General features: G+C 41.3%; 1 protein-coding gene across 1 annotated transcript; it reads left to right on the top strand.

The window, feature by feature from the left end:
• Nucleotides 1–8508: 8508 nt before the first annotated feature.
• POLR2D (RNA polymerase II subunit D) lies at nt 8509–20573 on the top strand. The gene is made up of 3 exons (XM_014468175.2): nt 8509–8817; nt 15051–15146; nt 20215–20573. The coding sequence occupies exons 1-3, from the start codon at nt 8678–8680 to the stop codon at nt 20291–20293; spliced, it is 315 nt and encodes a 104-aa protein (XP_014323661.1). The 5' UTR covers nt 8509–8677; the 3' UTR covers nt 20294–20573.
• The last annotated feature ends 1245 nt before the right edge of the window (nt 20574–21818 follow it).

Raw genomic sequence — 21818 nt, 5'->3', positions numbered from 1 at the left:
CTGCACGAGAGCACATTTTGCTATTTGGGAACTTCCTCTGTGCCCTGCGATGAAACCCAAAAATAAAGAGAAAGCTTAAGGTATTAAAACACCATATCTTGTAGGCACTGAAAAACAAAGCAAATTGAGGAAACCTTAACAATACCGCCTTTTATTTTTTTTAAAATCTATTTTATTGATTTTTCACAGAGAAGAAGGGAGAGGGATAGAGTTAGAAACATCGATGAGAGAGAAACATCGATCAGCTGCCTCCTGCACACCTCCTACTAGGGATGTGCCTGCAACCAAGGTACATGCCCTTGACCAGAATCGAACCTGGGACCCTTCAGTCCGCAGGGCGACGCTCTATCCACTGAGCAAACCTGTCAGGGCACAATACCCGCCTTTTAAAAAAATAGTGTAATTTTATTTATTGTGAAACTTTATATAATTATTTATAATTATATAATTAAAATTATATTTAAATTATATAGTTAAAGTTATAAATTATATTTAAAATGCTATTACTATTTTTAAAATAAATTTCTATATTGGTTTCAGAGAGGAAGGGAGGAGAGAGAGAGAGAGACATCAATGATGAGAGAGAATCATTGATCGGCTCCCTCCTGCACGCCCCCTCCTGGGGATGGAGCCCGCCACCCAGGCAAGTGCCCTAACTAAAAATTAAGATTCGAACCATGACGCTCAACCACTGAGCCACACCAGCCAGGCCAGTTTTTTATTTCATAGATTCAAGTGCAAATATTTTCATAGAATAGCTTCACAGAAGTTTTTTTGCACGATGGCAATATACATGTGTTTCTTTTTAAAAAGGTAATAACTAAGAAGGAGATGGTCTTCTTAATTTGGTGATAAATTAAGCCAGTTTTTTGTATTTGATTTCCTCTGGGTACTTTTTATTTAGTGCTGTTTTCTTTATACACTCTGAAAATACTTGTTTTGATAAAAGCATGTAGCATCTGGTACACACGAGAATTTTATTGAATTGGGTATAATTAGATTGTAGATCCTATCAAGCTATTATCTTTAACTCTCAGCTGATACAGGCACATAAAGTATTATGTATTTTAGAACAACACTACTTAAGAGATAAAGAAAGACTATGCTATGGGGTGTAAGGTAAACAAATGTGTGAAAATAATTGTAGGACTGAAAGCTTCTGAGTACTTTTATTGGTAGTTTTCACAACCATATTTGCCCATAAATAAAATTTATCCTTTGTCTATGTGATATAATTAATAGCAACTCTTTTGAAAAAATTAGAAAGTAAGTCATTTTTCTAAAAAGGATTATATCATCCCAGTCACTCCCTCCCTCAAGTAAAGAAATCCCCTAAACCGTTTGTACTAGAGAAAAATGTGTAGTAGAAGACCATCTGAAATGGTCACCTTATCATACAACATGAATGGGTGCAGTGAAGGCTCCTCAAGGTCATTCCCGGCTGAGGTGCTGGCCAATGACCTGTTTTCCTTGTCAGAAGAGGGTAGTGAATTGTGGCGGTTGCTCTTAAAATCCTACACAGGGGTTTCATAACTTACAGATCCCCTGATCTATTTCCTTTCCTTTTCCAAATAAATTATGTATAGTGTGAGTGTGAGAGATTACATCTAAAAATGGTGGTTGTGGTTAGCTATGGGTAGAGGTCTTGGGTCCTAACTCTCCATAGATACAAAAAAAGTGTTTGAGCCACCTCTTCTCTTCCCATTTATTATTATTACTAGTGCCCTGGTGCACTAAATTCATGCACATTAAAAGGGAGTTAATTAGAGGAAATATTTTAATATTGGTATTTGCCCTTTCTCTATAATAGAAGTGTCAGAGATGAAAGAAAATTAGTAAAATGTATATGAAACTCTCCCTGTCAGAGTCTGGGGTGTGCTGCGGGACCCAGAGTCAAGTCTCTGCCCACCTGCGGTGCCTCTAAAGTGTACAAGACCCAGACCCTGCCGGCCCCACCCCCATCAAGCTCTGCAGGGTGGGGGGGGCGCGGCCTCAGGTCCCCCAGGGTGAGAGTGTATCGACCATTTGCATATTAGCTCTTTATTATATAGGATTTTTTAATCCTCACCCAAGGATATGTTTTTATTGTTTTTTTGTTGTTATTAATCCACATCCAAGAATATTTTTTCCATTGATTTTTAGAGAGAGTGAAGGGGGGGCAGTGGGGAGAGGGAGAGAGAGAGAAAGTAAGTTTGATGTAAGAGAGACACATTGATTGGTTGGACTCAGGCACCCCTCTCTTAGGTCCTCCAAGTCACAATTTGGCTACCTTGTTCTTTCATTGATTGAAAAGAGTGAGGGTGATTTGTAAATAGTACTTGGGCATTGCCTTCAGTGAGGAATAGTGACAGGTGATTAGTCTCCTGGTGTCCTAAGCTCCATCCATTACATTTCGCAGGTAAATTTGTTTAGTGCTGAAAGGTAGGCATCTCTAACTTTGGGCGATTTTGCAGAAGCCTTAAAAACATCAACTGCCCTGGCAGGTGTGACTCAGTTGGTTCAGTGTGGTCTCACGCATGGAGACGTCGCCAGTTCAATTCCTGGTCAGGGCATATGTCCGGGTGCTGGCTCAATCCCCAGTAGGGGGCGTGCAGGAGGCAGCTGACTGATGGCTTTCTCCAATGTTTCTCCCTCTTCCTCTCTCAAATCAATAAAAACACATACATACACACACGTATATATAAAAACAGCAGCTGTAACAAACTTGGAGGTGATTATTAGTAGCGTGTTGACTCTCTTTTCATTTCCTAAGGCTATATTAATGCTGTTGCCTCAGAAGCTGAGACTGATCCCTATTTAGCTACTGCTGCCTCCCCCTCCCTCTTTATGTCACTTGTTACTCTCACCTCAGAAATTTGGGGTCATATTTTCTGATATTTAATGTCTTCTGCATTCATTGTTCTGAGGCAATAATTTGTTTTTTTTTTTTAATATATTTTATAGGTTTTTAATATCTTGCTATCGCTCTTCTTCTGGCACCCCCATAATTCGGATGTTGGTATGCTTGAAGTTGTCCCAGAGGTTCCTTACACTATCTTCATATTTTTGGATTCCTTTTTCTTTTTGCTTTTCCGGTTGGGTGTTTTTTACTTCTTTGTATTTCAGATCTTTGTCTTGATTCTTGCGATCCTCTGGTCTGCTGTTGGATCTCTGTATAATATTTTTTAATATATTTTATTGATTTTTTTACAGAGAGGAAGGGGGAGGGATAGAGAGTTAGAAACATCGGTGAGAGGGAAACATCGATCAACTGCCTCCTGCACACCCCCTACCGGGGATGTGCCCGCAACCAAGGTACATGCCCTTGGCCGGAATCGAACCTGGGACCATTCAGTCTGCAGGCCAACGGTCTATCCACTGAGCCAAACGGTTGGGGCTGTATAATATTCTTTATTTCAGTCAGTGTATGCTTAATTTCTAGTTGGTCCTTTTTCATAACCTCGAGGGTCTCACTAGATTTATCAAGGGTGTCAACTAAATTTATCGGCGGTTTCTAGAAAACTCTTGAAAAACCTTATAAGTGTGGTTTTGAACTCTATATCCTGTAGTTTGCTTTCCTTCATTTCTGTCATTTGTGACCTGTTTCTTTGTCTCCGCATTTTTTATGCTTCCATGTGTTGGTAGAGTGGATTTGTGTGCTAGGTGTCCTATAGGGCCCAGTGGCTCAGCCTCCCCAATTACCGGAGGTGGACACTCTTGGTGCACCCCCTTGTGGGCTTTGTGCACAGTCTTTTTTTTTTTTTTTTGACATGATTATCTTTTTATTTTTATTTTTTTTATTAAATCTTTATTGTTCAGATTACATTTGTTCCTCTTTTTTCCCCCCCATAACTCCCCTCCTCCCAGTTCCCGCCCCACCCTCCGCCCTCACTCCCCACCCACTGTCCTCATCCATAGGTGCACAATGTTTGTCCAGTCTCTTCCCGCATCTCCCATTCCCCTTTCCCCCCCAAGAATAGTCAGTCCATTCCCTTTCTATGTCCCTGGTTCATTATAATCACCAGTTCATTCTGTACATCAGATTATTTATTCACTTGAGTCTTAGATTCACTTGTTGATAGATGCATGTTTGTTGTTCACAATTTGTATCTTTACCTTTTTCTTCTTCCTCTTCTTAAAGGATACCGTTCAGCATTTTGTATAATACTGGTTTAGTGGTGATGAACTCCTTTAGCTTTTCCTTATCTGTGAAGCTCTTTATCTGACCTTCAATTCTGAATGATAGCTTTGCTGGATAAAGTAATCTTGGTTGTAGGTTCTTGGTATTCATCACTTTGAATATTTCTTGCCATTCCCTTCTGGCCTGCAAAGTTTCTGTTGAGAAATCAGCTGACAGTCATATGGGTATTCCCTTGTAGGTAATTGAGTCTCTTTCTCTTGCTGCTTTTAAGATTCTCTCTTTGTCTTTTGCTCTTGGCATTTTAATTATGATGTGTCTTGGTGTGGTCCTCTTTGGATTCCTTTTGTTTGGGGTTCTCTGCGCTTCTTGGACCTGTAAGTCCATTTCTTTCACCAGGTGGGGGAAGTTTTCTGCCATTATTTCTTCAAATAGGTTTTCAATATCTTGCTGTCTCTCATCTTCTGGCACCCCTATAATTCTGATATTTGTACGCTTGAAGCTGTCCCAGAGGCTCCTTACACTATCTTCGTATTTTCGGATTCTTTTTTCATTTTGCTTTTCCGGTTGGGTGTTTTTTGCTTCTTCACATTTCAAATCTTTGACTTGATTCTTGCGCTCCTCTGGTCTGCTATTGGGTGTCTGTATAATATTCTTTATTTCAGTCCGTGTATGCTTAATTTCTAGTTGGTTCTTTATCATAGCATCGAGGGTCTCATTAGTTTTCGTGAGGCTCTCATCAAGTTTATTGGCTGCTTCTAGCACATTATTGCAAGCCCTCAAAATTGCGTTATTTAGCTCTATATCCTCCATTTCTGTCATTTTTTTTGTCTCCGCATTTTTTATGCTTTCTTGGTGCACCCCCTTGTGGTCTTTGTGCGCAGTCTTGTTCTAGTTGAGCCTTGATTGTTGTAGTTAATACTAGAGGGATTTGACCACCAGGCCGACTGGCTGTGAGAATCAGCTATGGGAAAACTTCTGTCCTCTGGAGAGGTGCTAATCTAGCCTTTGCCTGAGGCTATCCGGCAAATGGCTCTGTGCAGGGCTTGGGCGGGGCGGGATCAACAGGGCGGGTGGAGGGAGCAGTTATGGCTGCTCTCAGTCCCGTTCCCAGAGCCTCTGCTTCTCAGAACCCCAGCAACGGCTGCAAACCTCGGAGAGAAAGCTGCCCTCACGTTTCAACTGATGCCAGACAATCCCGCTTCTCCCGTTTGAGTCTGAGTCCCTAGAGACTCGCCCGGATCTGGAGCTCAGAGTCTGAGACTCCCTCCTGATTGAAAACGACAACCGCGCCCTCAGCCACCAGCCCGCTTTGCGCGCGCACCTCAGTACCTTTATATTTTCCACACTGCGCCTCCTCTGAGCCTCGGTATGCTGTTCTCTTTCCTTCTAGTTGAAGAGTCTCTCCTCAGCCAGCCTTCCTGTGGTTCTGGGTGATGTCCCTTCCATCTTTTAGTTGTATTTTTGAAGTGGTTGTTTGCGGCAGCAATCTCTGGTGTTTACCTATGCCGCCATCTTGGTCTCCTCCCCTGTGCACAGTCTTGTTGTAGTTAAGCCTTGATTGTTGTAGGTATCACTGGGAGAAATTTACCTCCAGGCCAGTTGGCTGTGAGAATCAACTGTGTCTGCAGTGGGAGAACTTCTGTGCTGGAGACACCCTTCTGGGGCAAGACTTGCTTCAGTGGGGCTTTGGTGCTCACTGAGTCTGCTCCCTGAGTGTGTCCCTTATGGATCTGAGGAGTTGTAATCTGGATGGTCCCACTCTGACCACGGGGTACACTGGCTCTTGGATCTCTAAGGAGGTGCTAATTTAGCCTCTGCCTGAGGCTACCCAGCAGGAGCTAGGAAGAGATCTGCAGATTCCTCTTCTTTGTTTGGGGTTTGGAGGTCCCCAGCTGTGAAGCAGTGCAAGCTGCTGTGGGGCCTTGGGCCTTCTTTTGGAAGTTCTGGGTCTGTCAGGCCCAGCTGCAGTTTGTTAGGTAATTTTCAGATTGCAAAGGGCCATGCCTTTCATATGCAAAAGCCTCTGTGCACAGCTTGGGTGGGGCGGGGTCTCAGGGAATCAACAGGGTGAAGCAAACAGCTATGGCAGATCCTCAGTCCTGCCCTAAGAGGCCCCGTGTCTCAGTGTCCCGTGGTAATCACTGCAAGCACCTCTGAGAGAAAGCCGCCCTCGAGTTCTGCCCGCTGCCAGACAGTCCAGTTTCTCCCCGTATGAGTCTGGGTCCCCAGAGACTCTCCCAAAACTGGAGTTCAGAGCAGTCAGGAGCTTGAGACTCCCTCCCGATTGAAAAACAACCACGTCCTCAGTTGCCAGCCCTTTCCACATGCGCCTCCGTACCTCTGTACTTTACTTCTGAACCTCCTCTGAGTCTCAGTGTGCTTTTCTCTTTCCTTCGAATTGTAGAATTTCCAGTCAGCCAGCCTTCCTGTGGTTCTGGATGATGTCCGTTTTGTCTTTTAGTTGTATTTTTGAAGTGGTTGTGCGAGGCAGCAATTTCCGGTGTTTACCTATGCCGCCATCTTGGTTTCTCCTCTCCCTTCCTCTTTGAAATCAATTTTAAAAATTTAAATAAATAAATAAATAAATAAATAAATTAGGTTTAGTTGATAGAGTACTTTGACTATGAAATATAGAGGGAATGGGTGTTTTTATCTGCAAGCTCAATTCCTATTATATATAAAAACCTTTAAAACATCAGTTGCCCTGGCAGGTGTGACTCAGTTGGTTCAGTGTGGTCTCATGCAAACAAAAATGTATTTTGGGGTGCATCATTAATGTTTGCTTCCAAAGATTTGGCCCTCCCTAACATAATGGTTCTTTGTATGTATATGTGTGTGTGTGTGTGTGTATGTGTATGTGTGTGTAATATTGTTTTATTTTATTAATTTCAGAGAAGAAGGGGGTGGGGGGGAGGGGGAACGATCAATGATGAGAGAGACTCATCAATTGGCTGCCTCTTGCATGCCTGCCTCTTGCATGCTCCCTGCTGGGGATCGAGCCCACAACCTGGGCATGTGCCCTGACCGGAAATCGAAATGTAACCTCCTGGTTCATAGGTCGATGCTCAACCACTGAGCCATGCTGGCTGGGCCTAACAGTAATTCTTAAAATGAGAGTATATTTGCAAATGATGTATCAAATAAAGGTTTGATGGCAAAAATATATAAGGAACCCATACAGCTCAATAAAAAATAATTGTATCAGAAAATGGCCATACAGTATGCACCTCTGCAGCAGTTATGCTAGAAAAAATGGGCAGGAAGACGTTTCTCCAAAGAAGACATACAAATGGCCTACAAATAGGGGTTTGATTCCCAGTTAAGAGCATGTACCTGGGTTACAGTTTTGAACCCTAACCCCATGCAGGAGACAACCAATTAATGTCTCCATCACACTGATATTTCTCTCTCTCTCCCCCTCTTTCCCTTTCTTCCACTCTAAAAATCAATGGAGCCTTGCTGGCATGGCTCAGTGGTTGAGCGTCGACCTGTGAACCAGGAGTCACAGTTCTATTCCTGGTCCGGGTGCATGCCAGTCTGGGGTGTGCGGAAGGCAGCCAATCAGTGATTCTCTCTCATCATTGGTGTTTCTCTCCCTCTCCCTTCCCCTCTGACATAAATAAAAATAAAAAAAAGAAACCTATGGAAAAATATACTCGGATGAAGATTAACAAAAAGTAATAATAATAAAGTCTTGCCATTTGCGACAACATGGATAGACCTAGAGAGTATTATGCTAAGGGAAAATTAATTAGAGAAAAAAATACTGTACATTTCACTTATGTGTGGAATCTAAAAAAACACAGATGAACAAAGACAAAACCAGACTGATAGAGACAGAGGAGGGGGATAAGAGACTGGGCGAAAAGGGGAAGGGGACTATAATATTGTGATAGGTTTGCACAGTGGCAGATGATCACTAGAATTAGTGGAATGGGTGGTCACATCGTAAGGTATAAAAATGTCCAATTAACTATATTGTACACCTGAAACTAATATAACCAATACAATATTATATCAATAAGCTAGAAAGAAACCAGTACCTGGCCTAATTTCGGAGAATGATGTGTAATGTAATCCCGTGTCTAGGTCAGGTTCTTTTATATCAGGAACTAACCCAAATGAGCTTTTAGTGCAGCGGTTCTCAACCTGTGGGTCTCGACCCCTTTGGGGGTCGAACGACCCTTTCACAGGGGTCGCCTAAGACCATCCTGTATATCAGATATTTACATTGCGATTCATAACTAGCAACATTACAGTTATGAAGTAGCAACAAAAATAATTTTATGGTTGGGTCACAACATGAGGAACTGTATTTAAAGGGCCAGAAGGTTGAGAACCACTGTTGTAGTGTCTCATGAACTCCACTGTGTCTTGTATACAAGTCTGGATGAAGGTAAAGTTGGATTTCTGCAGGGACAGAGACTTGCTGTAAGTCTCAAAGGCAAAAATCAACATTTAGAAGCTCACTTTTGAAAGAATATTTTCAGCTAACGTTTATGCTTCTCACAAATAGAGTTTGAAACAGCCGAGACACTTCTAAATTCAGAAGTTCACATGCTTCTGGAACATCGAAAGCAACAGAATGAGAGTGCAGAGGACGAACAGGAACTTTCTGAGGTCTTCATGAAAACTTTAAACTACACAGCTCGTTTCAGTCGTTTCAAAAACAGAGAAACCATTGCCAGTGTCCGTAGGTGAGTGCTAAAAGAAGTTTTTAAAAAAATACATTTTATTTTTATTGATTTCAGAGAGGGAGAGAGAGAGAGAGAAAAAATCTGTGATGAGAGAGAATCATTGATTGGCTGCGTCATGCACAACCCCACCATGCACACCCCACACTGGGGATCAAGCCTGAAACCCGGGCATGTGCCCTGACCAGGAATCGAACCATGACCTGGTTCGTAAGTTGACACTCAACCACTGAGCCGTGCCAGCTGGGCTAAAAGAAAGTTTTTGTTAATCCAGACTATTGGACATGTACAGGTAGAATGCTATTATCCACCCCCATCATCTCGAGGATTAATGTATGCAAAATAATTTGTCAAAAATTAAAAATTGCTTATAAGGCCAGATTTCTCTTTTGCTACCTTCTTGCATATCCCAAATCCCAGTTACCTCCTTGCAAAGTAACTATTATTAGCAGTTTGTTGATAGCCTTTCAGATCTTTTTTCATGCATTCATATATATATATATATATATATATATATATATATATATATATATATATGTATATATATGTATATGTGTATATATGTATATATATTCATATATATGTATGTATGTATGTATATATGCTGTTTTGTATTGTAAAAAACAGCATTTTGGCCCTACCCAGTTTGGCTCAATGGACAGAGCATCGGCCTGCAGACTAAAGGGTCCCAGATTTGATTCTGGCCAAGGGCACATGCCCTGGTTGGGGGCTCGATTCCCTCAGTAGGGGCCGTGCAGGAGGCAGCTAATCAATGATTCTCTCTCATCATTGATGTTTCTATCTCCCTTTCTCTCTTGAATCAATTAAAAAAAAACAGCATTTTGTGTGTGTGTGTTTTGTTTTGTTGTGACTCCTCACCTGAGGATATTTTTCCATTGATGTTTAAGAGAGAGGGAAAGACAGAGAGAAACATCAATGTTTGCTTTTCACATTGGGTTGGATGTGCCCTGGACATAGTGATGTGCTGGGGAGTATTGAAGGCCACAGGAAGAATAGCACATCTTCCCAAAGGGTCAGTTTTTTATTGTTTGTTTTTGTTAATCCTCACCTGAGGACACTTTTTTATTGATCTTTAGAGAGAGTGGAAGGGAGGGGGAGAGACACAGAGAGAGAAACATTGATGTGAGAGAGACACATCGATTGGTTGCCTCCTGCATGTGCCCTGACAAGGGTTGGGATGTAACCTACAACCAAGATATGTGCCCTTGACTCAGAATCGAACCCAGGACCCTTCAGCTAGGCAGATGCTCTATCCACTGAGCCAAATCGGCTTGGGTTTTAAGTGTCAGTTTTACTGGATAGTAGGTGATTTAAAACATTTGTATGGATATCAGCATATTTGGACTAAAAAAATATATATGAACTAGAGGACTGGTGCACAAATTTGTGCACTGATGGGGTGCAGCTGTTCCACCCCAATGGGGGCCAGCAGGGGCGGGCTGGCTGGGGTGAGTGGCCATGGGCGGGGCTCTCTGGGGTAAGGGGCTGGGGGTGGGGCCGGCCAGGGTGAGGGGCTGCAGGTGGTTTGCTGACCTGCCCCACCCCTGACAGTAATTAAATACATTGTGGTAAATCCGTTTGATGGGCTACTATGCTGTCATTAAAACCTATGATAGACAAAGAAATGGAAAGATGGTTACATATGTTAAGTGTGCAGAAAATGAAGGTGATAAAACTGTATGGGAAATATAGTCTATTCTGACAAGTGTGAATGTATGCATGGAGAAAAGACTGGAAGGAACTGTGCATAGCTTCCATGTAAAATTATAAACTGTTAGGCCTAAAAGATGACTTGAATAAATGAAGATGAATTTAAACACATTCATGAATGAAAAGTCTTTATGTTGCAAAAATGTCAATTTGCCCCAAACTAATGTATACATTTGCTATTCTAAATCCTTGAGGGAATTGAAAGGGAGAGCAGAATAAAATGATCTTAAATTTGTGAGAATTGTCAAAAATTTTTTAAAAAGAAAAATGAAGGGAAATTTACTCTATTAGATGTTAAAATGCATTAAAAAGTAATAATAATTGAAATAATATAGTGATATTTTGTCATGAAATAGATCATTGAAACAATAGAAAATTTGGAAACATTCAAATACAAATTTATTATATTTTATATGAGTCCAATTTATGGTTAAAATGGCACTGTAAATTAGTGGGGAAATATTTTACAACAAAGTTTGAACTCTATATTACACCAAAATAAATTCCTAAGAAATTAAGGATCTAAATTTAAGCTATGATGCGTAAAGTGCTGTGTGACAAGTGTGACAGCATGACTGAATGTATATATTGTGGTTTAGCAAAACTTTAAATGTGGGAAACATGATTGACTCTAGTTGAATGTAAGCTTTGTGAAGGTAGGGACTTAGTCATATTCATCACTGTGTTAGTCTCATTGTAGGCACTAAATAATTAATTGAATAAATAAATGAATTTACATAAATGTATTTAAACTTTCCTATATTGATAAAATGCCATGTGTAAAATGTAAGTGTGAATAAACTGAGGAAGGATTGATATCCTTAGATGATACCCAGTTCATAAAAATGGCTTGATTTATATCAGAACTTTAAATGACTAGTTCACATGAAATAATGGTCATATTTAAGGAAATCAAAGAAATGGTGAAATAGCTAAGTAGACTTAGAAAAGATTAAAAAGAATGGGAATCCTAGTGTAACAGGTAGGAGAAATGGGCACTGTCATTTATTGCTGGTGAGAGCATATATTGGTAAAGCCCTTGTAAGGGGCATGTCTCTCAGAAGCCTTCAGACAGTCTTATCCTTTGAATAATCCTACTTCCAGGAATTTATTTTTAAAACACACAGCAATCAACTACACAAACAAGTGTTCATTAAAATGATGTTCAAAAAACATTGGAAACAAGTGAAATGTTCAACAAGAGGAAATTTGATGTATAAGTTATGGCTCAACTTTTCAGTGGAATGTGTAGTCACGTGTGTACTAACATGGAAAACAGTTACTATGTTGTTGAGTGAAAAATGGCCAGTTGTGCCTGGCTGGTGTGGTTCAGTTGCTGAGCGTTGACCTATAAACCAGAAGGGAGGGGTTCAATTCCTGGTCAGGGCATGTGCCTGGGTTTCAGGTTCACTACCTATGCCTCTAAGACAATGGTTCTCAACCTTCTGGCCCTTTAAATACAGTTCCTCATGTTGTGATCCAACCATAAAATTATTTTCGTTGCTACTTCATAACTGTAATGTTGCTACTGTTACGAATTGTAATGTAAATATCTGATATGCAGGATGGTCTTAGGCGACTCCTGTGAAAGGGTCGTTCGACTGCCAAAGGGGTCGCAACCCACAGGTTGAGAACCGCTGCTCAAAGGGATATCTGTCAAAGGAAACAGTCAATGTGTCTCTCTCACATTGATGTTTCTCTCTCAACCTCTTCCAGCCTTCCCTCCTCCATTCCTCTCTTCCAATCTCTCTGTAAAGCAATGGAAAAAATACCCTCTAGTGAGGATGAAGAAAAGAAAAAAGAAAAATGGCCAATTTTGGTATAACATGTTAGGATTCCTTTTTATAATTTAAAAAATATATTTGTGTTGATTTCAGAGAGGAAGAGAGAGGGAGATAGAAATAGAAACATTGATGAGAGGAATCGATCAGCTGTGTCCTCCATGCCCCCTACTGGGGATGGAGCCCCAAACCCAGACATGTGCCCTGACTGAGAATGGAACCTGTTACCTTTTGGCTCATAGGTCAATGCTCAACCACTGAGCCATGCTGGCCGGGCTATGAAAAATATTAATACTGGTTATTTCTGGGAAGAATTTTAGATTATTTTACATTACTGATACTTTTTAAAAAATACATATTTTTATTGATTTCAGATAAGAAGGGAGAGGGAGAGAGAGATAGAAACATCAATGATAAGAGAGAATCACTGATTAGCTGCCTCCTACATGTACCCTACTGGGACCAAGCCCACAACCCAGGCATGTGCCCTTGACGAATCGAACCCAGGCCCCTTCAGTCCACAGGCTGACTCCACTGAGCCAAACCAGCCAGGGCGATACTTTTTTTTTAATCCTCACCCAAAGACTGAGGATAATTTTTTTATTGGTTTTTAGAGAGAGTGGACGTGATGGTGGAGGGGGAGAGGAAAACATCTATGTGTTAGAGACACATCAATTGGTTGCCTCCCACTCACACACTGAGCCTGCAATCAAGTTGCGTACCCTTTTTTTTAAAAATATATTTTATTGATTTTTTACAGAGAGGAAGGGAGAGAGATAGAGAGTTAGAAACATTGATGAGAGAGAAACATCGATCTGCTGCCTCCTGCACATCTCCTACTGGGGATGTGCCTGCAACCCAGGTACATGCCCTTGACCGGAATCGAACCTGGGACCCTTCAGTCCGCAGGCCGACACTCTATCCACTGAGCCAAACCGGTTTCGGCAAGTTGCGTACCCTTGACCAGGAATTGAACCCAAGACCCTTTGGTCCACAGACTGATGTTCTAACCACTGAGCAATAGGCCAGGGCTATTAATACTTTTTTGGTATTGTTCGTAAATGAGTATGTGCTCATTTGAAAACATTATGAACCTCTTTATAAACTTAAGTAAAATTTACTGTATTTTCTTTACAAAATGAAAATAGCTTCAAGTGACAAAAAGTTACTAATAGAATGTGTGAGTTTATATTCTGAAACAGAAAAATGTCTAGAATGCTATTATACTAAGATTATATGTTGGTATTTGTTTATGTGGTAATATGGGTAGGTCGCGGTTTTATTTTGCCTTTCTGTAATTTCTAAATTTTGTACATTAATATGCTTGTAATAGAGTGATAAACACAGTGTTTTGTTTCTGAACAGATAATTAAAGTTTTCTTTCAAACCACATTTACCATTGATGTGCTCTATTTTATTTTTATTTATTCTTTTAGAAGATTTTTTATTGGGCCTGGCCAGCGTGGCCCTGTGTTTGAGTGTCTACTTATGAACCAGGAGGTCACAGTTCAATTCCCAGTCAGGACACATTGCCCGGGTTGCAGGCTCGATCCATGATGTGGAGTGTGCAGGAGGCAACCGATCAATGATTCTCTCTTATCATTGATGTTTCTGTCTCTCTCCCTCTCCTTTCCTCTGTGAAATCAATAAAAATATATTAAAAAAATTTTTTTTTTAAAGATTTTTTAGTAGTTTTTACAGAGAAGCACTGATATGAGAGAGACATAGATTGGTTGCCTCCCACGTGGACCTGACCTGGGCTGGGGATTAAACCTGCAGCCCAGGTATGTACCCTTGACCTGTGATTGAATCTTCGAAATTTTGGTGCATAGACCAACGCTCTAACCACTGAGCAGAGCAGTCAGGTAATTCGCTGTTTTATACAGTTTGTCATCCTATATAATAAAAGGCAAATATGTAAATCGAATGAATGGCGACACAACCGATTGCTATGACACACACTGACCACCAGGGGTCAGACGCTCAAGGCAGGAGCTGCCCGCTAGTGGTCAGTGCACTCCCACAGGGGGAGCGCCACTCAGCCAGAAGCTGGGCTCACAGCTGGGGAGCACAGCGGCATTGGTGGGAGCCTCTCCTGCCTCCCCGGCAGCACTAAGGACTCCTCGGGTGTCCTGGACTGTGAGAGGGCGCAGGCCAGGCTGAGGGACACCCCCCTCCCCGCCCCCAGTACATGAATGTTGTGCAATGGGACTCTTGTTTAAAATAAGATGCAGTTTACATATATATTTGTACAAAGTAAGGTATGCCTGTATTTATTCATTTATTTTGATAAATTAGAAAGAATTTTCTCCAAGTCAAACACCTAATAGGTTGGAGGCATCTAATATCATGTGTTTGACAAAATTAGTAACGAAGGAAGCAAGGAAGAGTGGTAAGAAGAGCAGAGAGCAACAAAACAAATTGCTGGGGAAACATTGCATACTCCTTGAGGCATATTGTGGTTTTTCAAAAGTTGCAATAGCAGGGCTTCTCTGCCTGAATGTGATTTCTTAACTTTCATTGTTTCCTTCATTTTGTTTTAACTTCCTGTTCTCCAGGAATAGGACCAAGAAGTAATTTGAAAGTAGGCTTTTGCAACTGCCCTAACCATTATGGAAAGATTGCAAGTGCTTTACTTTTTCTCTTCCTTTCTTCATTTGATTCCCATTTCCTATTCATCACTCTTTGATTATGTTTTGTTATGATTTTCTTCCTGATGATCAGCTTGTTGCTCCAGAAAAAGCTTCATAAGTTTGAATTGGCCTGTTTGGCCAACCTTTGTCCAGAGACTGCTGAGGAGTCCAAGGCTCTGATCCCAAGGTTAGTACTGGGTATGATAAATTTGATGTGTTTTGTATATATTCCTACAACTGGAATTACTGTCTAAAAAGTGGGTGCATTTAAAATCTGGATAGACATAAACATTGAGAGGGCCTCTTTTAACAGTGTGAGAATGATGATTTTGTAGCAAACCCATTGTTAGCAGAAGTGTGGAACAGCTGAAACTCTCAAAAACTGATGGGGTGCAAATTAGTACAGTCACTTTGGAGAGCAATTTGGCCACATCTAATATAGGTAAAGGTGAATATACCTCATGACCCCAAAATTTATTCCTGAATGGATGTCTTCAGACCCACTCATTGATTTAGAAGTAGATGTGTATTCCAGGGTATATTGGTGTGTGTTAGTGATAGCAAAAACATCACATCAGTGTATAGGCCAACTAGAGACTGGATAGATATAGAGACTGGTAAGAAAAGCTCTCACAGAAAGCAACTGAAGGTCCGGAGACATATCTCAGCTCTAGGGTTTGCCACTGAGAGCTCTGGGGTCTAAACCCAAAGCTGGGCCCCCAGCAGAGAGCACCAGAACTGAGAAAGGTGCCCGCGTAACTGGCTGTGAAAAGCAGCAGTGTTACAATATGCCAAGGAGAGAGAGCTAGAAATGCAGGCACCCTCTTAAAGGTCCAATACACAAAATTTTGTGTGCAGCCACTCACATTGGGCTCCTGCAGAGGGAGGGCAGAGTGGACTAGAGATGTGGGGGCTCTGGATTAGAGCTCAGGAGCCAGACACCCTGGTTTCCTGTGATGAGTTGTTCCCTCATGCTGTGGAGGACATCTTTCTTAGGCAGACCTTTGCTATCCAGGCGATTTTTTTTGCCTGGGGGCGGGGGGGGGGCGGGGGGAGACAGTTGACCCACCCCATTGGGAAACCCCTTGCCCCACCCTCTGTAGTTTCTGAGGCCCATTAAGAACTGAGAACAACAATTAGCCTCCAGGCAGAAGCAGTTACCTCACCCAGTTGGGAAACCTCTCCCCCAACCTGTGGATAATTGCTTGAAGTTACTCAAGACTGAATCCAATCAGTCTGCAGGCAGAGGCAGGTCTCTGGGGCACTGAGTCTGGCCTGAGCTAATGAGGAAGAAATAGCATTTGACACTGTCCTGCACTAGAGATTGGGAGGCATAGTAGATATAACTAATACACAGTCACAAACCCAAACAGGCAGCCAAAACGGGGAGACAAAAATCCATCCCCAAATGAAAGAACAAGAGAATTATCTAGAAGAAAAGCTAAATGAAATGGAGATAAGAAATTTATCAAACAGTTTAGAATAATGATGGCAAAGATGCTAAAGATCATGAGAAAAGAAATAGTAAATATGAAGAATGACATAACACTAAAAAAGAGCACAATGGAATGGAAGGAATATACAGCAGAATAGGGGAAGCCAAGGATCAGATCAGTGAATTAGAAGATAGGATAGAAAAAATAACACAATCAGAAAACCGAAAGAAAAAAAATAGGACAGCTTAAGGGAGCTGTGGGGGCAACATGAAACAAGAATGTTGGCATAATAGGTGAGCCATAAGGGCAAGAAAGTGAGCAAGGGATAGAGAACATGTTTGAAGAAGTAATGGTAGAAAACTTCCATAACCTGGTGAAGAAAAATGTCACACAAGTTCAGGAGGCAAAAAGAGTCCCAAGCTAGAAGAACACGAACAGGCCCATGCCCAGACACATCATAATTAAAATGCCAAAAATTAAAGAAAAACGAATTAAGGCAGCAAGAGAAAAGCAATTTGTTACTTACAAGGGAGCTCCCATAAGTGTGACAGTTAATTTCTCATCAGAAATTCTACAGTCCAGAAGAGTGTCATGAAGTACTCCAAGTAATGAAAAGCAAGAATCTGAAACCAAGATTACTATATCCAGCAAAGCTATCATTCGAAATAGATGGTGAAATAAAGATCTTCCTTGACAAAAAAGGCTAAAGGTATTTGTCACCACCAAATCAGCACTACAAGAAATGCTAAAAGGACTGCTGTAATAATAATAAATAGACAAAGGCATACAGAAGTAAATTTGCAATAAATAAGTACCTATCCTATATAATAAAAGCCTAATATGCAATTTGTTCGACCAGGGGGCGGGGCCGGCCGGCCAACCCCTCCCCCTGGCCAGCGCCACCCTGGGTGGCCGCAGCCGCAGGCAGCTGGGGAAAGGGATGCCCTGCCGGCAGCCCCTAGGGACTCTACCCATGCATGACTTTCGTGCACTGGGCCTCCAGTCAATAATCTTAAATATAAATGGATTAAATGCTCGAGTCAAAAGACACAGGGTAATTGAATGGATAAGAAAACATGACCCAACTATATGATGTCTACAAGAGACCCACCTCAAAGCAAAGAACTCACACAACATGAGAGTGAAGGGATGGAAAATTTTTTCCATGCAAATGGAAACGAAAAAAGAAGAAAAAGCTGGGTTAGCAATACTCATATCTGACAGTATAGACTTCAAAATGAAGCCATCACAAGAGAAAACAAAGGTCATTACATAATACTAAAGGGATCCAACCAACAGTAGGATATAACCCTGGTAAACATTTATGCCCCCAATATAGGAGCATTTACTATTACAACAAATAAACATACTTAGGAAAAAATATAACTAAGGAGATGGTAAAAGACTTGTACTCAGAAAACTATAGGACATTGGAAAAAAAGATAAAGGAAGAAATAAACAAGTGGAAGAATATACCGTGATACGCCATGTTCTTGGATTGGTAAAATTAACGTCATTAAAATGTCCATACTATCCAAGGCAATCTACAGATTCAATACAATCCCCATTAAAATACCAACACCATATTTCACAGATCTAGGACAAATAGTCCAAAAATTTATGTGGAACCAAAAATGACCCTTAATCTCCCCAGCAATCTTTTTTAATGAATTTATTTTTAATCCCACCCCCTAGGATGTTTCTCCATTTTTTTTTTTTTAGAGAGAGTAGACGGAAGAGGGAAGACAGAAATATTGATGTGAGAGAAACACATCAACTGCTTTCCTCTGCATGAGCCCTGACCAGGGCTCTGGCTTGGGAGGAGCCACCAACCGAGGTACAAGCCCTTGACTGGAATCTAACCGGGGACCCTTTGGTCCATAGGCCGATGCTCTATCCAATGAGCCAAACAGGCTAGGGCATCCCCAGTAGTCTTGAGAAAGAAGAACAAAGTTGGAGGGATCACAATGGCAGATATCAAGTTGTAGTACAAAGCCACCAATAATCAGACAACCTGGTACTGTGGTACTGGCACAAGAATAGGCATATAGATCAATAGAATGCAATGGAGACCCCAGAAATTGACCCAAGCCATTATGCTCAATATTTGACAAAGGAGGCAAGAGCATACAATGGAGTCAAGACAGTCTCTTCAATAAATGATGTTGGGAAAGTTGGACAGATACATGCAAAAAAATGAAAGTAGGCCTCCAAATTATTCCAGATACAAGAATAAACTAAAAGTGGATAAAAACTTAAATGTAAGTTGTGGAACCATAAAAAACCTAGAAGAAACCATAGACAGCAAAATCTCAGACATTTCTCATAGCAATATGTTTACGGATATATATCATAGGGCAAAGGACACTAAGGAGAAAATAAATCAGACAGTATCAAAAGCTGCTGCACAGCAAAATAAACCACAAAATGAAAAGGGAGACCACTGTATGGGAGAACATATTTGGCAATGATACATCTGATAAAGGGTTAATATCCAAAATATATAAGCAACTCATACAACTGAACAAAAGGAAGACAAAAAAATCCAATTATAAAATGGGCAAAAGATCTAAATAGACACTTCTCCAAAGTGGACATACAGATGGCCAAGAGACATATGAAAAAAATGCTGAAAGTCACTGATCATCAGATAGATGCAAATGAAAACGACAATGAGGTATCACCTCACACCTGTCAGAATGCCTACCATCAAGTCAACACATGATAAGTGCTGGCAAGGATGTGGAGAAAGGGGGACCCTCGTGCACTGCTGGTGGGAGTGCAGACTGGTACAGCATTGTGGAAGACAGTATGAAGTTTATTCAAAAAATTAAATATGGAACTGCCACTTAACTCAGTGCTACCACTTCTAGGATGTATACGATAACTTTCAGCAGCACTTTTCTTCAAAATAAGGTAGTGAATTAAAACTTCCCGCAAATGCTCTTTTTTTGGCACAAAATTCGTAAAAATATCTATGATGTTAACACCTTCAGAAAATTTGACATACGAAGTTTCGAAGCTTGTCAATACAACAAAATAGCATACATACCAAATCACATATATATTAACATATGTGTAACTCCATCTATTGAAAAAAATCTGCATTAATAACTGGTACACCTAGTACTATGCAACAGTAAAATAGAAGGATCTCTTATATTTTGAGACAGCATGGAGGGACCTGGAGAGTATAATGCTAAGCAAAATAAGCCAGTCAGAGAAAGACAAGTATCACATGATCTCACTCATGTGGAATCTAACGAAAAAAAACTGATGAACAGAATAGATCCCAGGATAAAGAAGCATGGAACAGACTGTGGAACCTTAGATGGCATGGAGGATAGGGTGTGTGGCAAGTCATCAACCAAAAATGTATACATAACCCATGGACACAGACAATAGGGTGGTAAAGGCCTGGGGCGGGGGTTGGGGGTAGATTAGAAGGGGTCAATGGTGGGAAGAGAGGGACATGTAATAGTTTCAACAAAGATTTAAAAAAAGAGAGACTACAAATACATCATTTCACCAGACGGTGTGTATTATATAGCAGTGAGAAAATTAATGAACTAGAACAACATGGAATAATGTCAACACATGCCAGAATGAATTTTGAGCCAAAAAATTGCAGAAAGATACGTAGTGTGGTGATTTTTCTTATGAAGTTTACAGTGCTGGTATTTCTTAAAAAGAATGGCAAGAAATAAAGATTTAAAGGTAAAAGTTTTTAGGGATAAATGGAGAAGTGGGCCTGAGTTAGCGTGAGTGTGGGAACATTGTCAGCCGCGAAGACGCTCATTGCTGTTTGTTTCCTTGCAGCCTGGAGGGGCGATTTGAGGACGAGGAGCTGCAGCAGATCCTCGATGACATCCAGACCAAGCGCAGCTTCCAGTATTAACCTCCAGCATCACTGCTGCTGAGGGAGCCCCCAGCGTGGCACCTGACTCCCGGGATCTGAAACTCTATCCCAGAAGACACTGGGGACACTGGGGACAGCACCTCCGCTGGGTCTTGGTTTGGGTTGCTGTTTCAGACTTGGCTGTTAGATCCTTGACGACCACGGAGTCTTGGAGAGGTCTTGCGGTGGCTGCTTGCTGGCTTCCTGAGCTCACCTCTGGAGAGGGTGAGGTGGGGTGCTGTGCATATAAACTATGCTGTTGAATACCTCATACCATGGATTTTGCCCCCTGTGTTATTTTTTATTCCTTATATTTCATGTTTTGATTTCAATGTGTTTATAAGTTTTCAAACTATAGTAGAGCATATAAAACCGGAATGGTAAACAACAGTTTTATTTAAATGCACAAGGAAGAATTATTATTTTTTTAAAATACATTTTATTGATTTTTCACAGAGAGGAAAGGAGAAGGATAGAGAGTTAGAAATATTGATGAGAGAGAAACATCGATCAGCTGCCTCCTGCACACCTCCTACTGGGGATGTGCCCGCAACCAAGGTACATGCCCTTGACTGGAATCGAACCTGGGACCTTTCAGTCCGCAGGCCGACGCTCTATCCACTGACCCAAACCGGTTAGGCTGCACAAGGAAGAATTAAGCCAGACCTATATCGATGTTTGAAATTCTTGAAGATAGGATGGTGGTGTTGATTACCAGAGAGAGCCTTGACATTATTGTGCTTAACCAGGAGACAGGAGGAAGTTCACTGTAGAAAGCAGTTTCATCGGAGGATCACTGTGCTGAGTGAGTGGAGCCCGTAGCTTTGAGGTAGAGGGCACGTGGCCTTTTTCCTTGCACTGTTGCAGAATGTAGTTTTGGAGTAAGTGATCCTAATGTACTCAACTTGTCACTCCCAAACTAAGATTTTTTTTTATTCATGCCAGACATGAAGGTCTCAACACTTGGTTTTTGTTTGTTTGTTTTTTTTAATCCTCACCTGAGGATATTTTTCCACTGATTTTCAGAAAGAGGGAAAGACAGAAATATCAATGTGAGAGAAACACATAGATTGGTTGCCTCCTGCACATGCCCTGACCAGGGCCTGGGCCGGGGAGTATCCTGCAACCGCCGTACATGCCCTTGATGGAATCGAACCTGGGACCCTTTGGTCCATAGGCCAGTGCTCTATCCACTGAGCAAAACCAGCTAGGGCAACACTTTGAAATTTCCTTGTATATGGCATCCCATCCAAACCTCTGGCTGGGTTCTTGGCCACAGGTGTTTCCTAATGGGGTGTTCTAAAAGGACGGAGTCTGCCCTGTCCTGAAACACTACAGTGAAACATTTTTAAGAGCTAAACATTTTAGCTTTGATTTTTATGAAGGGAAATATGCCTGTTTTTTTCACAATTTGGAATTTTCTTGTTGCCTCCAAATGAATTCATGATCCAAGAAAGAGGTTGAGGCCCTAGCTGGTTTGTCTCAGTGGATAGAGTGTTGGCATGCGGACTGAAGGGTCCCGGGT

This window comes from Myotis lucifugus, unplaced genomic scaffold, assembly GCF_000147115.1.
Source record: "Myotis lucifugus unplaced genomic scaffold, Myoluc2.0 scaffold_433, whole genome shotgun sequence".
In the NCBI taxonomy this organism is placed as follows: domain Eukaryota; kingdom Metazoa; phylum Chordata; class Mammalia; order Chiroptera; family Vespertilionidae; genus Myotis; species Myotis lucifugus.
Note: the sequence above shows the minus strand (reverse complement) of the source record. Positions and strands in the feature narration are given on the sequence as shown.